The 13,820-nt window shown below is 44.1% G+C and overlaps 1 protein-coding gene across 3 annotated transcripts in view; it reads right to left on the bottom strand.

Moving 5' to 3' along the window:
• Window positions 1-3,995, bottom strand: part of CUX1 (cut like homeobox 1) — a 267,930-nt gene extending 263,935 nt beyond the window's left edge. The window contains exon 1 of one of the 3 annotated variants that reach the window (XM_069945829.1): window positions 3,838-3,995. In XM_069945829.1, the coding sequence (XP_069801930.1) occupies window positions 3,838-3,900 (63 nt within the window). In that variant the 5' untranslated portion in view covers window positions 3,901-3,995. Of the gene's footprint in view, window positions 1-3,181; window positions 3,341-3,837 lie in introns of those variants that run through there. The other 2 variants (XM_069945827.1, XM_069945826.1) reach the window with 2 other exon arrangements.
• Between the last annotated feature and the right edge of the window lie 9,825 nt (window positions 3,996-13,820).

Genomic DNA, 13,820 nt, shown 5'->3' with positions numbered 1-13,820 from the left:
CACAATCAATATGCAAGCCAATTCCCAAAATTGTGCACACTGTGCCTCCCCCCAAAAATATAAAAAAATTACATGGTTTTAAGACCCCTTTTTGGCATTAATTAATCCACTTTCGAATTCCATAAAAGTGACAGAGACTGACATGCATTCAAAATCTGTTCCGCAGGACAATTTCCCTGCAGAAAGTTTGAGCAGCAAATGGATGAGTTTTGTAAGATTACGGCCACACAAGATGGATCTGCCGCAAAATTTCTACCACATGCTGCCGAAATGCACATAAAATTTTTTTGCAAAATGTACACTTATCTGTAGAATTTTAACATCCCCTCCCCCCCCCCCCAAAAAAAAAAAATCATCCAGATTTGGTGCAGATTCTGCTGCTGAACCACTACACAAACACTGTGGATTCTCTTCTGTGTGTGGCCATACGCTCAAAATATTGTTTTTTTTAGCCTGCCTCTGCATCCCACTGTAGAATTTTTAGCTAAAACCCCACTGAAAAAAAATCTGCAGCAAGTGCAAAAGCATGCACTAGAGTTCCCATATAGTATTTTGGTCATTACTTTCAGTCGAACCAGGAGTGGGTCAATGAGAAGATATTTCCACTGAACCCAGCCTATGTCTGCAAGTGGCATTGAGATGCTAAGGTATATTGATACACCCAAGAACTATAGCAGAGATTTCTGCAACAGTCCCATCCATCTCTTGCAGAAATGCATGTGCTTCATGTAAGAATAATCCCATTCAAATGTATGAAACTGGTTCATAACCCTTTCTAGAAGAAACCTGACGTGTGTGAATTCACCTTAAATCGACTGAACTAAAAATAAAAAAAAATTGTAAAGTCCAACATGCCGGCATTTAATAAAGAAATGCAAATATTATATATACATACACACTATATTAATCTTCCAAAAATAGCACCAATGAGAGGAAACCTCCTCACACATTTACAGAAATGTAATAGCCAGCAATCTGGGAAATCAGCATCTGGATCTGATTGTGAAGTATTCCACCAGGTACTCCAAGGATCTATTATATAGAGTGAACATAACACATTTGATAAAGCCTTTCTTCTTGTAAAACCATTCAGACAATATTTACAGAAAGGAAATTACTACCGCTAAACCCACCGCTATCACTATATTCTTGACAGAAGGGAAACAAAGCTAATCTTTGTTCATAGGGAAAAAAAAGTGTTTGAATATTCAGAACTCTGTAATTTGGGTTTAATTTGCTGAACTGTAATGAATTGATGGCAAAGTGTTCTGAACTTTTGATCCTTTCTTGGAGTGCTGTTTGATTGCCTTTTTTTTTTTTTTCTTTCCACAAACCGTGCAGACCAACGTGATCATCTGAATCCAAGGACCTTCCACCTTGTACATTCAGACCATGATTAATGACTTTCATTTTAACAAAAGAGAAAACAATGATCTTTGTTCTGTGCACAAAGCACAATTTTTGAGGCGTCCTTAAAATAATAGTCTCTGACTTTACCAAAAAATTATGTCGAGATCCCTGGTTTGTACATCGCTCACTTTAATCCTCACACCTTTACGTTACTGAGGTCAACTAAGTTTTATTTTAAGGCATTTTTATTTGGTCGAGTCTACACAGTTACATTTTGTGCCTTTATCCCACCCACCTCACGGCAGAAATAATCTGCAATTTAAAGAATGCATAATTTATGTCTGGTTCCCTTTGTTACTAAGGAGAAGAAATCTACCAGGCCATGGTACAATAGCAATTTTACTTTGTGTAACATATCCATGGAAATGTACTTAAACTTCAGTTCACAAGTTCCATACCTCAAAAATATATTCTTAAAAAGATAAGTGAACTAAGAAAGAGCATAGTAAAAGTTGTGCTTTCTTACACGCACGCACAGACAATATCAACATGAGCAAACCAGCCCTTGCTTCTAAAAGCTGGCATGTAGCTGTTCAATACGGAGGCTTTAGAGGCACGAAAATCTATACAGGCAATCAAGAATATTTTTACTGCCCCCTGTAAGTTCACGTGAATGTCTATTGATCTTAACCATGACTCCATAGCAAAGATCTCTACTCTGAGACTGAGCCTTTTCTATGGTTACTGACAGGCACAATAAGCAAGCAAGCAAGCTACTAGAAGGGGGGTAAAATACAAATAAAAAAAAAATACAAATACACACAACTTTACTGAAATCCCCACCAACACGTCTCCGCTCTGCCAGGCACATGAAAGTGTTACAGATACACTTTTGATGCATTATAATGACATGCAAATCTATGCAAAACGTGCTCCACTCAAAGGAACGGAAAAAAAAACAAAAAACAAAAAAAAACAACCTATAGTCTCATATTTTTAATTAATTTTATGTAAAATACATTTTTGTGATGAATACATCTTGAGAGCAATTGCAGTTTGGGTTATAGCCGATCAAGCAGAAACTGGAAAACCACGAAAGGGGGTTTGAAGGCCACAGGATCCCATGGAGAAAAATTATACCGTAGGCTAACTCTTTCATACCCTAAGGGTTAAATTCTTGGCCAGACTAAGAACCATCCGCTTTCTAAACTGGGTCACCACCTATTTACAGTACCATATGGACAGAACATACAGAATAAACTAACACCCCAGTCAGCATGGAGGTATAACAAAAAAACAACATCAATCACAAACAGGAACGACGACGTCACGACAGCGAACACCACAAAAACAAGAGAAACCAGAACGGGAAGGATAGAGGATGTAAATAAAATAAATAAAAAATACACAAGTCTAAATAACCCAGAGACTCAATAAATAAGATGGTGACTTAGTATTCACAAATAATCCATTTCATACATAACGAAAGAAGAGAGTTAAAATTCTACCACAAGAGACTATAGCCGTCCATTCAGGTTACAGATATGACCCATATAGAACATAAGGATTAATAAAAATAAATATATAAATTTTTTTCTATATAAGAAGACAAAGCATATAATAAATCAATGATGATTATTACTACTAATAAATAATAGCAATAAAAACCCACTCACTCGAGACTGGATCAATAGATCAATCCTAAGTGAATTTTGGTCACAAAGCATATATCTGCGCCCGTCCTGCTATCCTCCCACCAATACAACAGACACGGATCAATAATACAGCGATGTATCAATAACATAACGGGCACACACGGCACACAACCTACAGGCAACACAAAACGGGCAACTGTAAAGTTCCATAAGGAGCAGGTACGGGGGAGCGAGGCGAGCAGGAGCGAGAAGAGGATGAAGAAGAAGAAGAGGATGAAGAAGGGTTTTGTATATTTTATATAAAAGAAAAGTTTTCCCATGGAGCGGCAGGGAGAGGAGAGCGCTGAGGAGAGCAGTGAGGAGGGAAGCGCCGTGTGTGAGTGTATGGAGAGAGGAGGGGGCGCGCAGCCTGGCACCACAGCGCCACCAGCATCATCCGCACAACAACCGGCGGAGGAGGCAAGTTCAATAAAAGAAGCGAAAAAAAAGTCCAATAAAAAAAAATAAACTTGGGAGAAGCTGAAAGAAGAAGCGAAAGAAATGAAAGGCTGGAGAGCGGGCAGAGGCGTCCCGGTACGGGCACACCAGAGCCGGCAGAGGCAGCAGGAAGAGGAGAAGAGCGGCGCCACACAGCCGGCGCCATCTTGGCTGATCGATGAATTGAACAAAGAGGATCAATTTCTGATAAAACGTTATCAATGAGAGCGGCCGGGAAGGCGGCGGTTTTGTCCGGCTCGGGGACGGTGCACGGAAGAGCGGAGCGGACGGCCGGGAGGCGGGGAGGGAGCGGGAGAGGGTGGCGGAGGAGAGGAAGGAAGAAAACGGAGCTGACCTGCAGCTGCTGTAAATCAAAGCGCTTCCAATATTGAAACATCGATCCCGCATTGGCCGCCATCTTGAGACATATTGAGACGGAGTGAGAGGCTGATAGAGAGGGGGCTGGAGTTCAGGAGCAAGCGGCGGAGGAGGGGGAAAGGAAAGGAGGGAGGGAGCAAGAGCAAAACACGGAGCGGACTAACACACCCACCCTCCCCCTCTGCTCTGCCGGCACGGAGCGGGGCCTGCCCGGCTTCTCCTCACTCACACACCGCCCATTTTACCGGGGGACCTGGCTCCGGCTCTCCCGCCTGCTGCTCTCTCGCTAGGCGGCCCTTCAGCTCTGGAGTCCCGGCCCCGCCGGCCCACTGTCCCCGGCTCGTCTCCCGCCGTATCACCTCACCGGAGCGGCGGCTTTTCCTCACGGAAACTTACTTTTATCTAAAGCTTTGACTTTTTTTTATTTTTTAAGTCACGTTATAAGTGACTGTATATGCGGCCGCATATAACGCTCTAGCGTCAGCTGAGCCTCGTACACACGGCGCGGTGTCGCCTCACACACGGCGGTGGTTTGTCAGGTCACGTGTTACCACACACGGTTATTGATCACCGGCTCCGTCCTATAGTCTGGTATACACTATATACTATAATCACACTGGAAGTGTACGATAATCGCGCCTGAAGGTGAGAGAGACTGAAAGGAAGCGACAGATCGCGCGTCACCACAGAGGGCTATGTCGTGTGCATGTGGCGCCCGGACTATCGCGACATAGCAGCTCTCCGGGGCGACATGTCGTCATCTTATTACCTCATTACTATTAGACTTGCTAATTCTAGGAGCAGCTGAGGTGAGAGGAGAGCGCCGGGCGAGGGCACAGGGGGGCACATAGCCGGGCGAGGGCACAGGGGGGCACATAGCCGGGCGAGGGCACAGCCGGGGGGAGGGCAGAGGGGGCATATAGCCGGGGTGAGGGGAGGGCAGACGGGCACATAGCTGGGCTGAGGGGGCACTTAGCCGGGGGGAGGGCAGACAGCGTATTGAGAGGGGCATGTAGTCCGGTATGAAAGGAGGGCACTGAGAGGGGCATGTTGTCTGGTGGGTGGGCAGAGGAGGCACAAGGTGGCGCATACAGCCAGGCGGGAGGGGAGGGGACAGGGGGCAATAGTGAGCAAATAGATTCAGTTGTGTCTCCTGACACCTGACGCTGTCATTGGCCGCTCCTGTCAGACGGGGGCAGCAGGGGGCGGGGCTTGGCGCGCAGGAGAAGCAGAGTGACGCGAGTTCGAGTACAGGCTGAGGAGGCAGTGTGCTATGTGGCTTCATAGGTCACATTATTCTATCTTTTTTTTTTAACTTCAGATGCTGTATTTTTATTATAGTTTATATATTTTTTTTAAATGATATATGTATTGCACTGTATAGATTATTTTAATTTAAACAGTATGTATATTATTTATACACATCTGTAGAAGCCCTATTTAATGATATTATAATAAAATGTTGCATTGCACTGTCTGGGAGTGAATAAATCAGTAAAGTAAATTTTTTGCATCAGGATGAGATGAGATATTTCAGGATATATATTTGTGATTTTTTTTTTTAAAGACATATATATATATATATGTGTGTGTGTGTTTTCTCATGTATGCATGTATATATATTTAGCATTCATTTATATATTGCAAACATATTCCACAGCACTGTACATGTCCCCAATGGGTTTCTTAGGGTTGTATTACACGGAACGATTATCGTTTGAAAAATCGTTCAGATTTGAATGATAATTGTTTAGTGTAATAGCAGACAACGATTAAACAACCAACGAGAAATCGTTGGTTGTTTAATAAAATTTGGACCTATTTTTATCACTGATCGTTCGCAGTAGCAACGACAGGACTAACGCAATAACGTTCATAAGTAACGATCATCGCTCCGTGTAATTGGGTGAACGATTTTAGGTCGTTCGCCATAGCGGTCGTTTGAGTTAGTTTATCATTGATCGTCAAAAAAATCGCTTTGTGTAACAGTACCCTTAGTCTGAATTCCATATTGACCTATCAGTAAGTTTCGGTGTGGGGGAGAAATCCTGAATACCCAAAGGGAACCCATATAACTGTATTTCTCCTGCTAGGCAATACACATGAGAAAGTAGCATTTGTAGTACACAGATACAAGACATTTATGAGAATATTCTATCCATACGGTCAATGTGATAGTCTTTCATTCTGGAAGGGAACACAGAAAAAATAAAAAAAAACTCCAGCGGGCAGGTGTGTGAGGGAACATTAAAAAAAAAACTTCACCTATGCCCCACACAACAGTGTCACTGCTCGCAGAACCCCATTGGTCTCCTGTACATTTTGGTCCTGCTACATCACATCCCGACTCAGAAATGCCCACGCAGCCAGACACTGAGCATCCCTCTGCCATCATCCTCTCCAGAAGTCACAGCCCGCACAGCTCTGGGAGTCGGGTCGTGACATCACCAGGTTTTCCAGGAAGTGAAGCCTTGATGCAGTAGTAAGTGCAGGTAAAAAAAAACACTGTGTGCATTTCCCGTAATAAGTGTATATTGGTAACTTTTGGGGGGCAAAAAAATACTTTAATAGAAATTTTCACCGGACTTCTCCTTTAAGGTAATCCATATTTTTTTGCAGAAGTGCAAATCCTATGGACTTCTATTGGCTAATTGTTCTGCAATTATGGTCCGCAACTAGTTCCCTAAATTTGTCTGTAAATGCGGATCCGCAATTACAGACAAATTTACTGAATATGTGAACAAGGTCTTAGGACCCTTTAACACACACAAAATTCTCCGCTGTGGGGGCCCCAAAGGAGCGCAGATCGGCAGCTTGTTTGCTGTGCCTTTATGGCACAAGAAATCAAGCAGATGAGCTGCATGGACAATCCTTGTATCACTCATGCTGACAGCACATATATGTGTATATCCAGGCTGTCATTTTCAAGATCACAGTCAGCAATCTATACCAGCCATGCTGCTTGCGATCCGGTATCTGGCTCTCCATCCCTTGTGGTGGCTGCTGTATCTTTAGGCCCTGTATCTTCCGGCTGTCAGTCATTCATGAGGAAGATGCAGCATGAGAACCAGGTGCCGGATCACAAGCAGCGTGGCTGGTAAGTATACACTGCTGCTTGTGATCTGAAACTGACAGCACATATGTATGTATATATATATATATCCATGCTGTCAATTTCAGAGATGTGCAACCGATAAAGATACATGTTTATGCAGGCTCAAAATTATGATAATCCAATAGTTGGGCTCGGTTTGCCCGGTCTTCGGCTGATCACTCACTTTTTCTACGGGCCGATTATCGGCTGCAGAAGTGTTTCTAGCGACACTCCTAGACGATAGCCTTTACATAATGTTCTACAAAGAATGGTTCTCAAGCTGTAGAAGAAACTACAGCTACCATTATGCCCTGTCAGTTTCGCCACAGGTAGGGAAACATTGCTGTAGAAATTATTTAGAAAATATGTAAAAAATATATTACACTGCTTACCTTTTTTATATTTTTGCCCTGAGCAAAATTAGCTTCTGATTTTCCAGTCTTTGTTAGTTTTTAGATTTTTTTATGAACTGTTTTGTTCTATGGCCATTTTATTTGGTGGGGAGGGGGGGGGGGGGGGGGGGGGGGGGGGGGGGGTTGGCATTCTGGAAAAAAAACCCCAGAGAAAAACAGGTCCCTTAAAGGGGTTATCCAGCGCTACAAAAACATGGCCACTTTCTTTGCTTTATAACCCCTGTGCACTTCTCTCCCTGTCTCACTGCTCAGTCCGACATTGCAGGAGACAGGCTCTATAGGTATAAAATTGAGCCCATCTTCAGCAATACCTAAATGGACACTGTCATTACCTATAAATATACATTATTTATTTGCTTTCTTTAGAAAATACAATGTTATACATTTGGCCACCAGGTGTCTCACTTACTGAAAAACTGCACTCGAGCCTCTGTCACTAAGGTCTTTTGTAAGGGTGCCTTCACACACATCGGATCTAGTGTCAGTTCATCCGTATGACAATACATACTCTCATGTATGTAAGTTAACCTCCACCACCCCCCGATGGCCGGAGCATACATCACCTCCTTCCTGCTCCGGCTTGCTTCAGGGGTTTTCGGCAGGAAGTCCCACTCAGCCAATCAGTGGCTGCGGCGGGGCAGTGCACTGATTGGCTGAACGGAACTAGCAGATGCCGGGAACCCCCAAAGCAAGCTGGAGCGGGGAGGAGGAGGTGATGCATGCTCCGGCCGGTGGGGGGGTTAACCTGCATATTCCCGCTGCGAGTATGTAATCTTATAGGGATAAACTGACACTGGATCCGCAGCGGATTTTGCTGCGGATCCGCAGCGGATTTTGCTGCGGATCTGCAGTGTCAAATCCGGTGCAGACCTGTGTGTGTGAAGGCATCCTAAGAGACCAAATGTAGGAGGGGATGTCAGTTGTCCCTCTAAGCTGCACAGTCTGGCCCACTGAAAATGAATGGCGATTGGCCAGCATCTGTCTAAGCCCTGTGCACTGCTGCAGCTGAGTAAGCTAACTGATCTAAGGGCTTACACACCAGCTCAGAGGGAAATGCAGAAGCATGAGCAGCACAATAAGGTACTAAATGGACTGCTGAACTGCAAAATAAAAATAAAAACCAGCATATATAAGGCAAGCATTCTCTCTCTCTCTCTCTCTCTCTCTCTCTCTATATATATATATATATATATATATATATATATGTTGGGGTTTTTGTCTTTTTATAATTTCATGGCAGGTACACTTTAAACTTTTTGTTTGTATGACAGTGTCACTTTAAGTTATAAAACTGTGCATGCCTGCATACACTTTACCACCTTAAAGGGTAGTGCAGCGCTAAGCAATTTTTCACTAAATAATACACATTACAAAGTTATACAACTTTGTAATGTATGTTATGTTAGTGAATCGCCCCCTTCCCCGTGTCCCACCACCCCCACCCACGCCAGACCCGAAAGTGTAGTGCTCTATACAACCTGCCTCTTGCCGACCCTCGTCCGCCATCTTGTGCCAATGATGTCATCTTCGGGGTGGTGATCCCTACCTATTGGGAGGTATTGATCAAGGTTTGTGAATGTTGCCTGTGGCAGAATACCTATATTTACCCAATAGTTAAAACATAACTTTTATTAAAATGATCTTAAGATAAATCACCAGTGTGTAACATATATTTACAGTGCTCAAGTTAAAATAGGTGTGCAGCTGCTATCTTCCTCAAGAGTATCGCGTAATGCTAATAGGACTGAACTGTTGTACTTGCAATAGTAACCCTAATATGATTCTGGGGTTGACTTCACCGCCAAGTGGTAAACTTTGTATTTTAATATAGTGTTTTAGATCAGTTTACACGTTCCGATATCTACTAGGGTTGCAAGTTACTTTTAGTTGGTGTATTTATTGCTTGCGGTGACTCCGCTACAGCGACTGTTTGTAATACACCACGCACCACTTACATTAATTGCACGCTTACAAACTTTATTGATATTAATATCTAATAGACTGAACTCATGGCAGCACAGAGGTAGAGACCAGGGCTAATCACCAAGGGGCGATCGATCACAGTGATCAGGACAGTTGTCCTACACCAGTGCTTACAGCGCACACAACTATCGTACCCCGATTGGGTGTTAGCCTGCCTGGAACTACTTATTGCACGCACAAACGGTATATACAAGTGTGACACAAGTCTCACAGTTGCGGAGATACCGCAGAGACCCCACACACTGGTTAAGACCGTTCACCCACACTTTAAGACATACCGGATGGAATGTCGGACAATTAATGTAAGTGGTGCGTGGTGTATTACAAACAGTCGCTGTAGCGGAGTCACCGCAAGCAATAAATACACCAACTAAAAGTAACTTGCAACCCTAGTAGATATCGGCACGTGTAAACTGATCTACAACACTATACAGTGGTACCTTGGTTTAAGAGTAACTTGGTTTAAGAGCATTTTAGTTTAAAAGCTCACAGTTTTTCAGAATTGTGACTTGGTTTAAGAGCATTGCTTTGATTTAAGAGCTCCCTGTACTGGGTGGGAGGGCGAGTGGGAGAGGGACATGGCCTGCATAGCGGGGTCTACAGCACTGTACTCTGACCCAGGAAGTCTCCCTCACCTTCCAAATCATAGAAGATCCACTTCAGGCTGGGGCTCACATCAGGGGACAGAACTGTGGATGTAATCTCTTCATAGCTGTAACCCCTCTCTCCCCGGACAGAGATTGCTGCATGTATGTGCCCACATCTGCCCTGCTCATTCCTTCCTGCTCCCTGCAGTCTCTGTCAGCCCTTGTGTTTCCCATCCTCTCCATTACTGTACAGTAACTTATAATATCACATATTCTGCTGTTTCTCAATGTTTGTTTCATTTGTTTTACATGTTATTCAGAATAATAAATCGTTATTTTTGGGGTGTGGAACCAATTGTCTGCATATCTATAATTTCTTATGGGAAAATTTGCTTTGGTTTAAGAGTAGATTTGGATTACAAGCACAGTCCCGGAACGAATTATGCTCGTAATCCAAGGCACCACTGTATATTAAAATACAAAGTTTACCACTTGGAGGTGAAGTCAACCCCAGAATCATATTAGGGTTACTATTGCAAGTACAACAGTTCAGTCCTATTAGCATTACGCAATACTCTTGAGGAAGATAGCAGCTGCACACCTATTTTAACTTGAGCACTGTAAATATATTTTACACACTGGTGATTTATCTTAAGATAATTCTAATAAAAGTTATGTTTTAACAATGATGTCATCTTCGGATGGCCGGCCGAACCGCTCCGACCGTCCCTAGTGCCGGCCCCCCTCTGCCACGTCATCAGCTGCTCAGCCGTGATTGGCTGAGCATAACTGTGCCCCGCCCACAACTCCACTATTGGCCCGCCCCCTTGGCCATTGGTGGGCCGACCTAGAGGGGGTGGGGCCTAGACCTTTAGGTCAGCCTGTTCCAATGGCTGGTGAAAGGGCGGGACCAACGGTGTTGTTGTGGGCGGGGCTAAGTGGCACTAATACCGTAAGGCCCCGCCCACTTAACATAATCTGCAGTTCATAAAAGATGACTTTTTACTTGAACTAGCACCATGACGTATGATATAAAGTAAGGTATGAAAACCCCTAAATTTACGCTTTACACCTGTGTAGAGATGTTAGAATGCACAAAGGGGGTGACAGTGTCACTTTAAAGCAACTCTACCCACAATGTGACCCCCCCCAAACCACTTGTACCTTCGGATAGCTGCTTTTAATCCAAGATCTTTCCTGGGGTCCTTTCAGCAGGTGATGCAGTTATGGTCCTAAAAAACAACTTTTGAACTTAAAGCCCCGTGCCCAACCTTGCACCACCCCTCCTCCCCACCCTCTTCATCATTAGGAATGCCACTGGAACATTTTCCCCATGCTGAACATTTGCACAGGTGTCTTAACGATCCAGCGTGGGGAATAGTAGGCAATTTGCCTGGAGCATTTCTAATGATGAGGAGGGACAGAGAGGGTGTGCCAGCCTAATCTAACACAATCTAGGCCACTCCCGTAGGGCACGGGCCAGTTTAAAATGTGTTTTTTAGGACAATAACTGCATCACCTACCAGCAGGAGCTGAGCTTGCTTCATAGAGGGCAAGGACAGGCTGCTATCAGCTTCACTCTTAATGACTGGCAGCCGTGATCGTGTACCTCCCTCCATTAAACCCTTCAGTGCCATGATCAGCGCCATTAGAACCCTGCAGTGCCCTTTAAGCGATGCTCCTGTCACTGTCCGATCGTTTCCCCTGACTACTGGAGGTCTCTTACCTCTGTGCAGTCTCCTCTGCGATCCCCTAATACAGTCTGTCTCATACAGATTGCAGATAACACTGATCAATGCAGTGCAATGGCATATCATTGAACAGTGTTATGCTGCGTTTACACGTAACGATTATTGTGCGAATTTGCGCGATAACGAGCGAATTTGAACGATAATCGTACGTGTAAACGCAGCGAACGATCAAACGACGTTCAAATCGTTCATTTTGATCTTTCAACATGTTATCAAATCGTCGTTCTTAAAAAATTCGCAGATTGTTCCGTGTAAGCAGTCGTCGTGCGATAGTCCGGCCGCCCGGCCCCCCGCTCGCAGCGTGGCGGCTCGATCTCCGCCGCTCTGATCGCCCCGCCGCCGCTTCGATTGCCCCCCGCCACCGCTCCGATCGCCCCCGCCGCGACCATACGTTACCTACTCTGCGTAGCAGGTCTTCGACATCCCCGGCTCCCCTCTTCAGTGCACTGATTGGCTAAAGAGGTGAGCCAGGAATTTCAAACGGCTCCTCTTCAGCCAATCAGTTCTCCTCTTCAGCACTGATTGGCTGAAGAGGAGCCGTTTGAAATTCCCAGCTCCCCTCTTTAGCCAATCAGTGCTGCCTTGCATTGAATGGCTGAAGAGGGGAGCCGGGAATTTCAAACTCAAATTTTGAAATTCCCGGCTCCTCTTCAGCCAATCAGTGGGGGCGATCGGCGATCAGTGGGGGCGATCGGTGCGGCGGCGGCGGGAGGGTAGCGATCAGGGTGATTTTTCCTAACGCTGATCGTTATGAAAAAAAAAATCGTTACTCCGACATCGTTAATCGTACGATCGGGCCAATTACCGTTTCGTGCAAACGCAGCATTAGGAATGTAATGAATGAATGTTCCCTAGGGAAACTTAAAAAGTGTAAGATAATTTTTTTTTAAGTTTATAAAAAAAATTGACATAGCACCTCTCCCCAATAAAAAGTTTAAATCACCCCCCTTTCCCATTTTATATATAAAAACATAAAAATAAACATAAAACATCTGGTAGTGTGTGTATTTGTCCAATCTTTTAAAATATAACCAATAAAAACTAGAGATTTTGGTTAAAAAAATAAGATCCCAAACAGCCCTGTAGGTTGAAAAAAAGCACTATGGCTCTTAGAAGACGAGGAGGAAAAAACAAAAACGCAAAAGAAAAATTGGCATAGTCTTTAAGGTCAAAATCCACTATATCCTTAAAGTGTCACTGTCGTATTTTTCTTGCAGAAATCAATAGTCCAGGCGATTTTAAGAAACTTTGTAATTGGGTTTATTAGGCAAATATGCCATTATCTGCATTCAAAAAGACTCTTCCCTGGTCCCCACCTACTCTCCTCTTTCTCGTTCACTGTCAATTATCAGGAAATCACGTCTTGTTACATCAGATGTGCCCCTATCTGATCTATAGAAAGGGGAGGGGGAAGATTAGTCAGCAGCAGAGAACAAAGGATTACACAGCGGGAGCTATGTAAAAGCCTCTATTCAGAGGTCAGAGAGGTCAGTGCTAACTGATAGCCCAGTGATGTAGCTGTAAATTCACTCTTTGTTGTCCTGTTTTGCTGCCTCATCTCCCTCAACCCCTCCCCTCTCCATAGAGAACAATGAAGACAGGGGGGGGGGGAGAGATTCATACTGCTTTTTCATGATAAAAATGCATTTTTCGGCTAATAAACCCAATTGATTTCTATTGATTTCTGCAAAAAAAAAAAATGAAATGACAGGTACACTTTTAAGGGTTAACTGCATATACATTTATTAGTAAATTCTGTGAAAAGCCACATGGAGTCAGCTCCCTCTAGTGGTGATTGCAGAAAGACAACATTCTATCTTTCAGCCAATAATTTGTTGAGCTGCCACATTTTAAAATTAAAACAGATAGCTCTGCTCACCCAGGACCTGGCACCATGGGGGGGGGGGGGGGGGGGGGGGGAGGGGGGGATTGAGGTAGGTGAGTATTTTTTTTTCTTTGCGCCAGTCCAAGCTTACATCAGTACTTGAGGAAAACCGGATTGGGCAGAGTACACCAGGGTCGTGCAATAAATCGCACACGGAGTCAGCAGAGGTAGAGCAAAATGTGAAACCCCCATCTGTAAGGAGAGAGGAGAGCTGACATTGTAAGCCTTTAAGAACACTTTACAGTCA

This window comes from Dendropsophus ebraccatus, chromosome 11, assembly GCF_027789765.1.
Source record: "Dendropsophus ebraccatus isolate aDenEbr1 chromosome 11, aDenEbr1.pat, whole genome shotgun sequence".
In the NCBI taxonomy this organism is placed as follows: Eukaryota; Metazoa; Chordata; class Amphibia; order Anura; family Hylidae; genus Dendropsophus; species Dendropsophus ebraccatus.
Note: the sequence above shows the minus strand (reverse complement) of the source record. Positions and strands in the feature narration are given on the sequence as shown.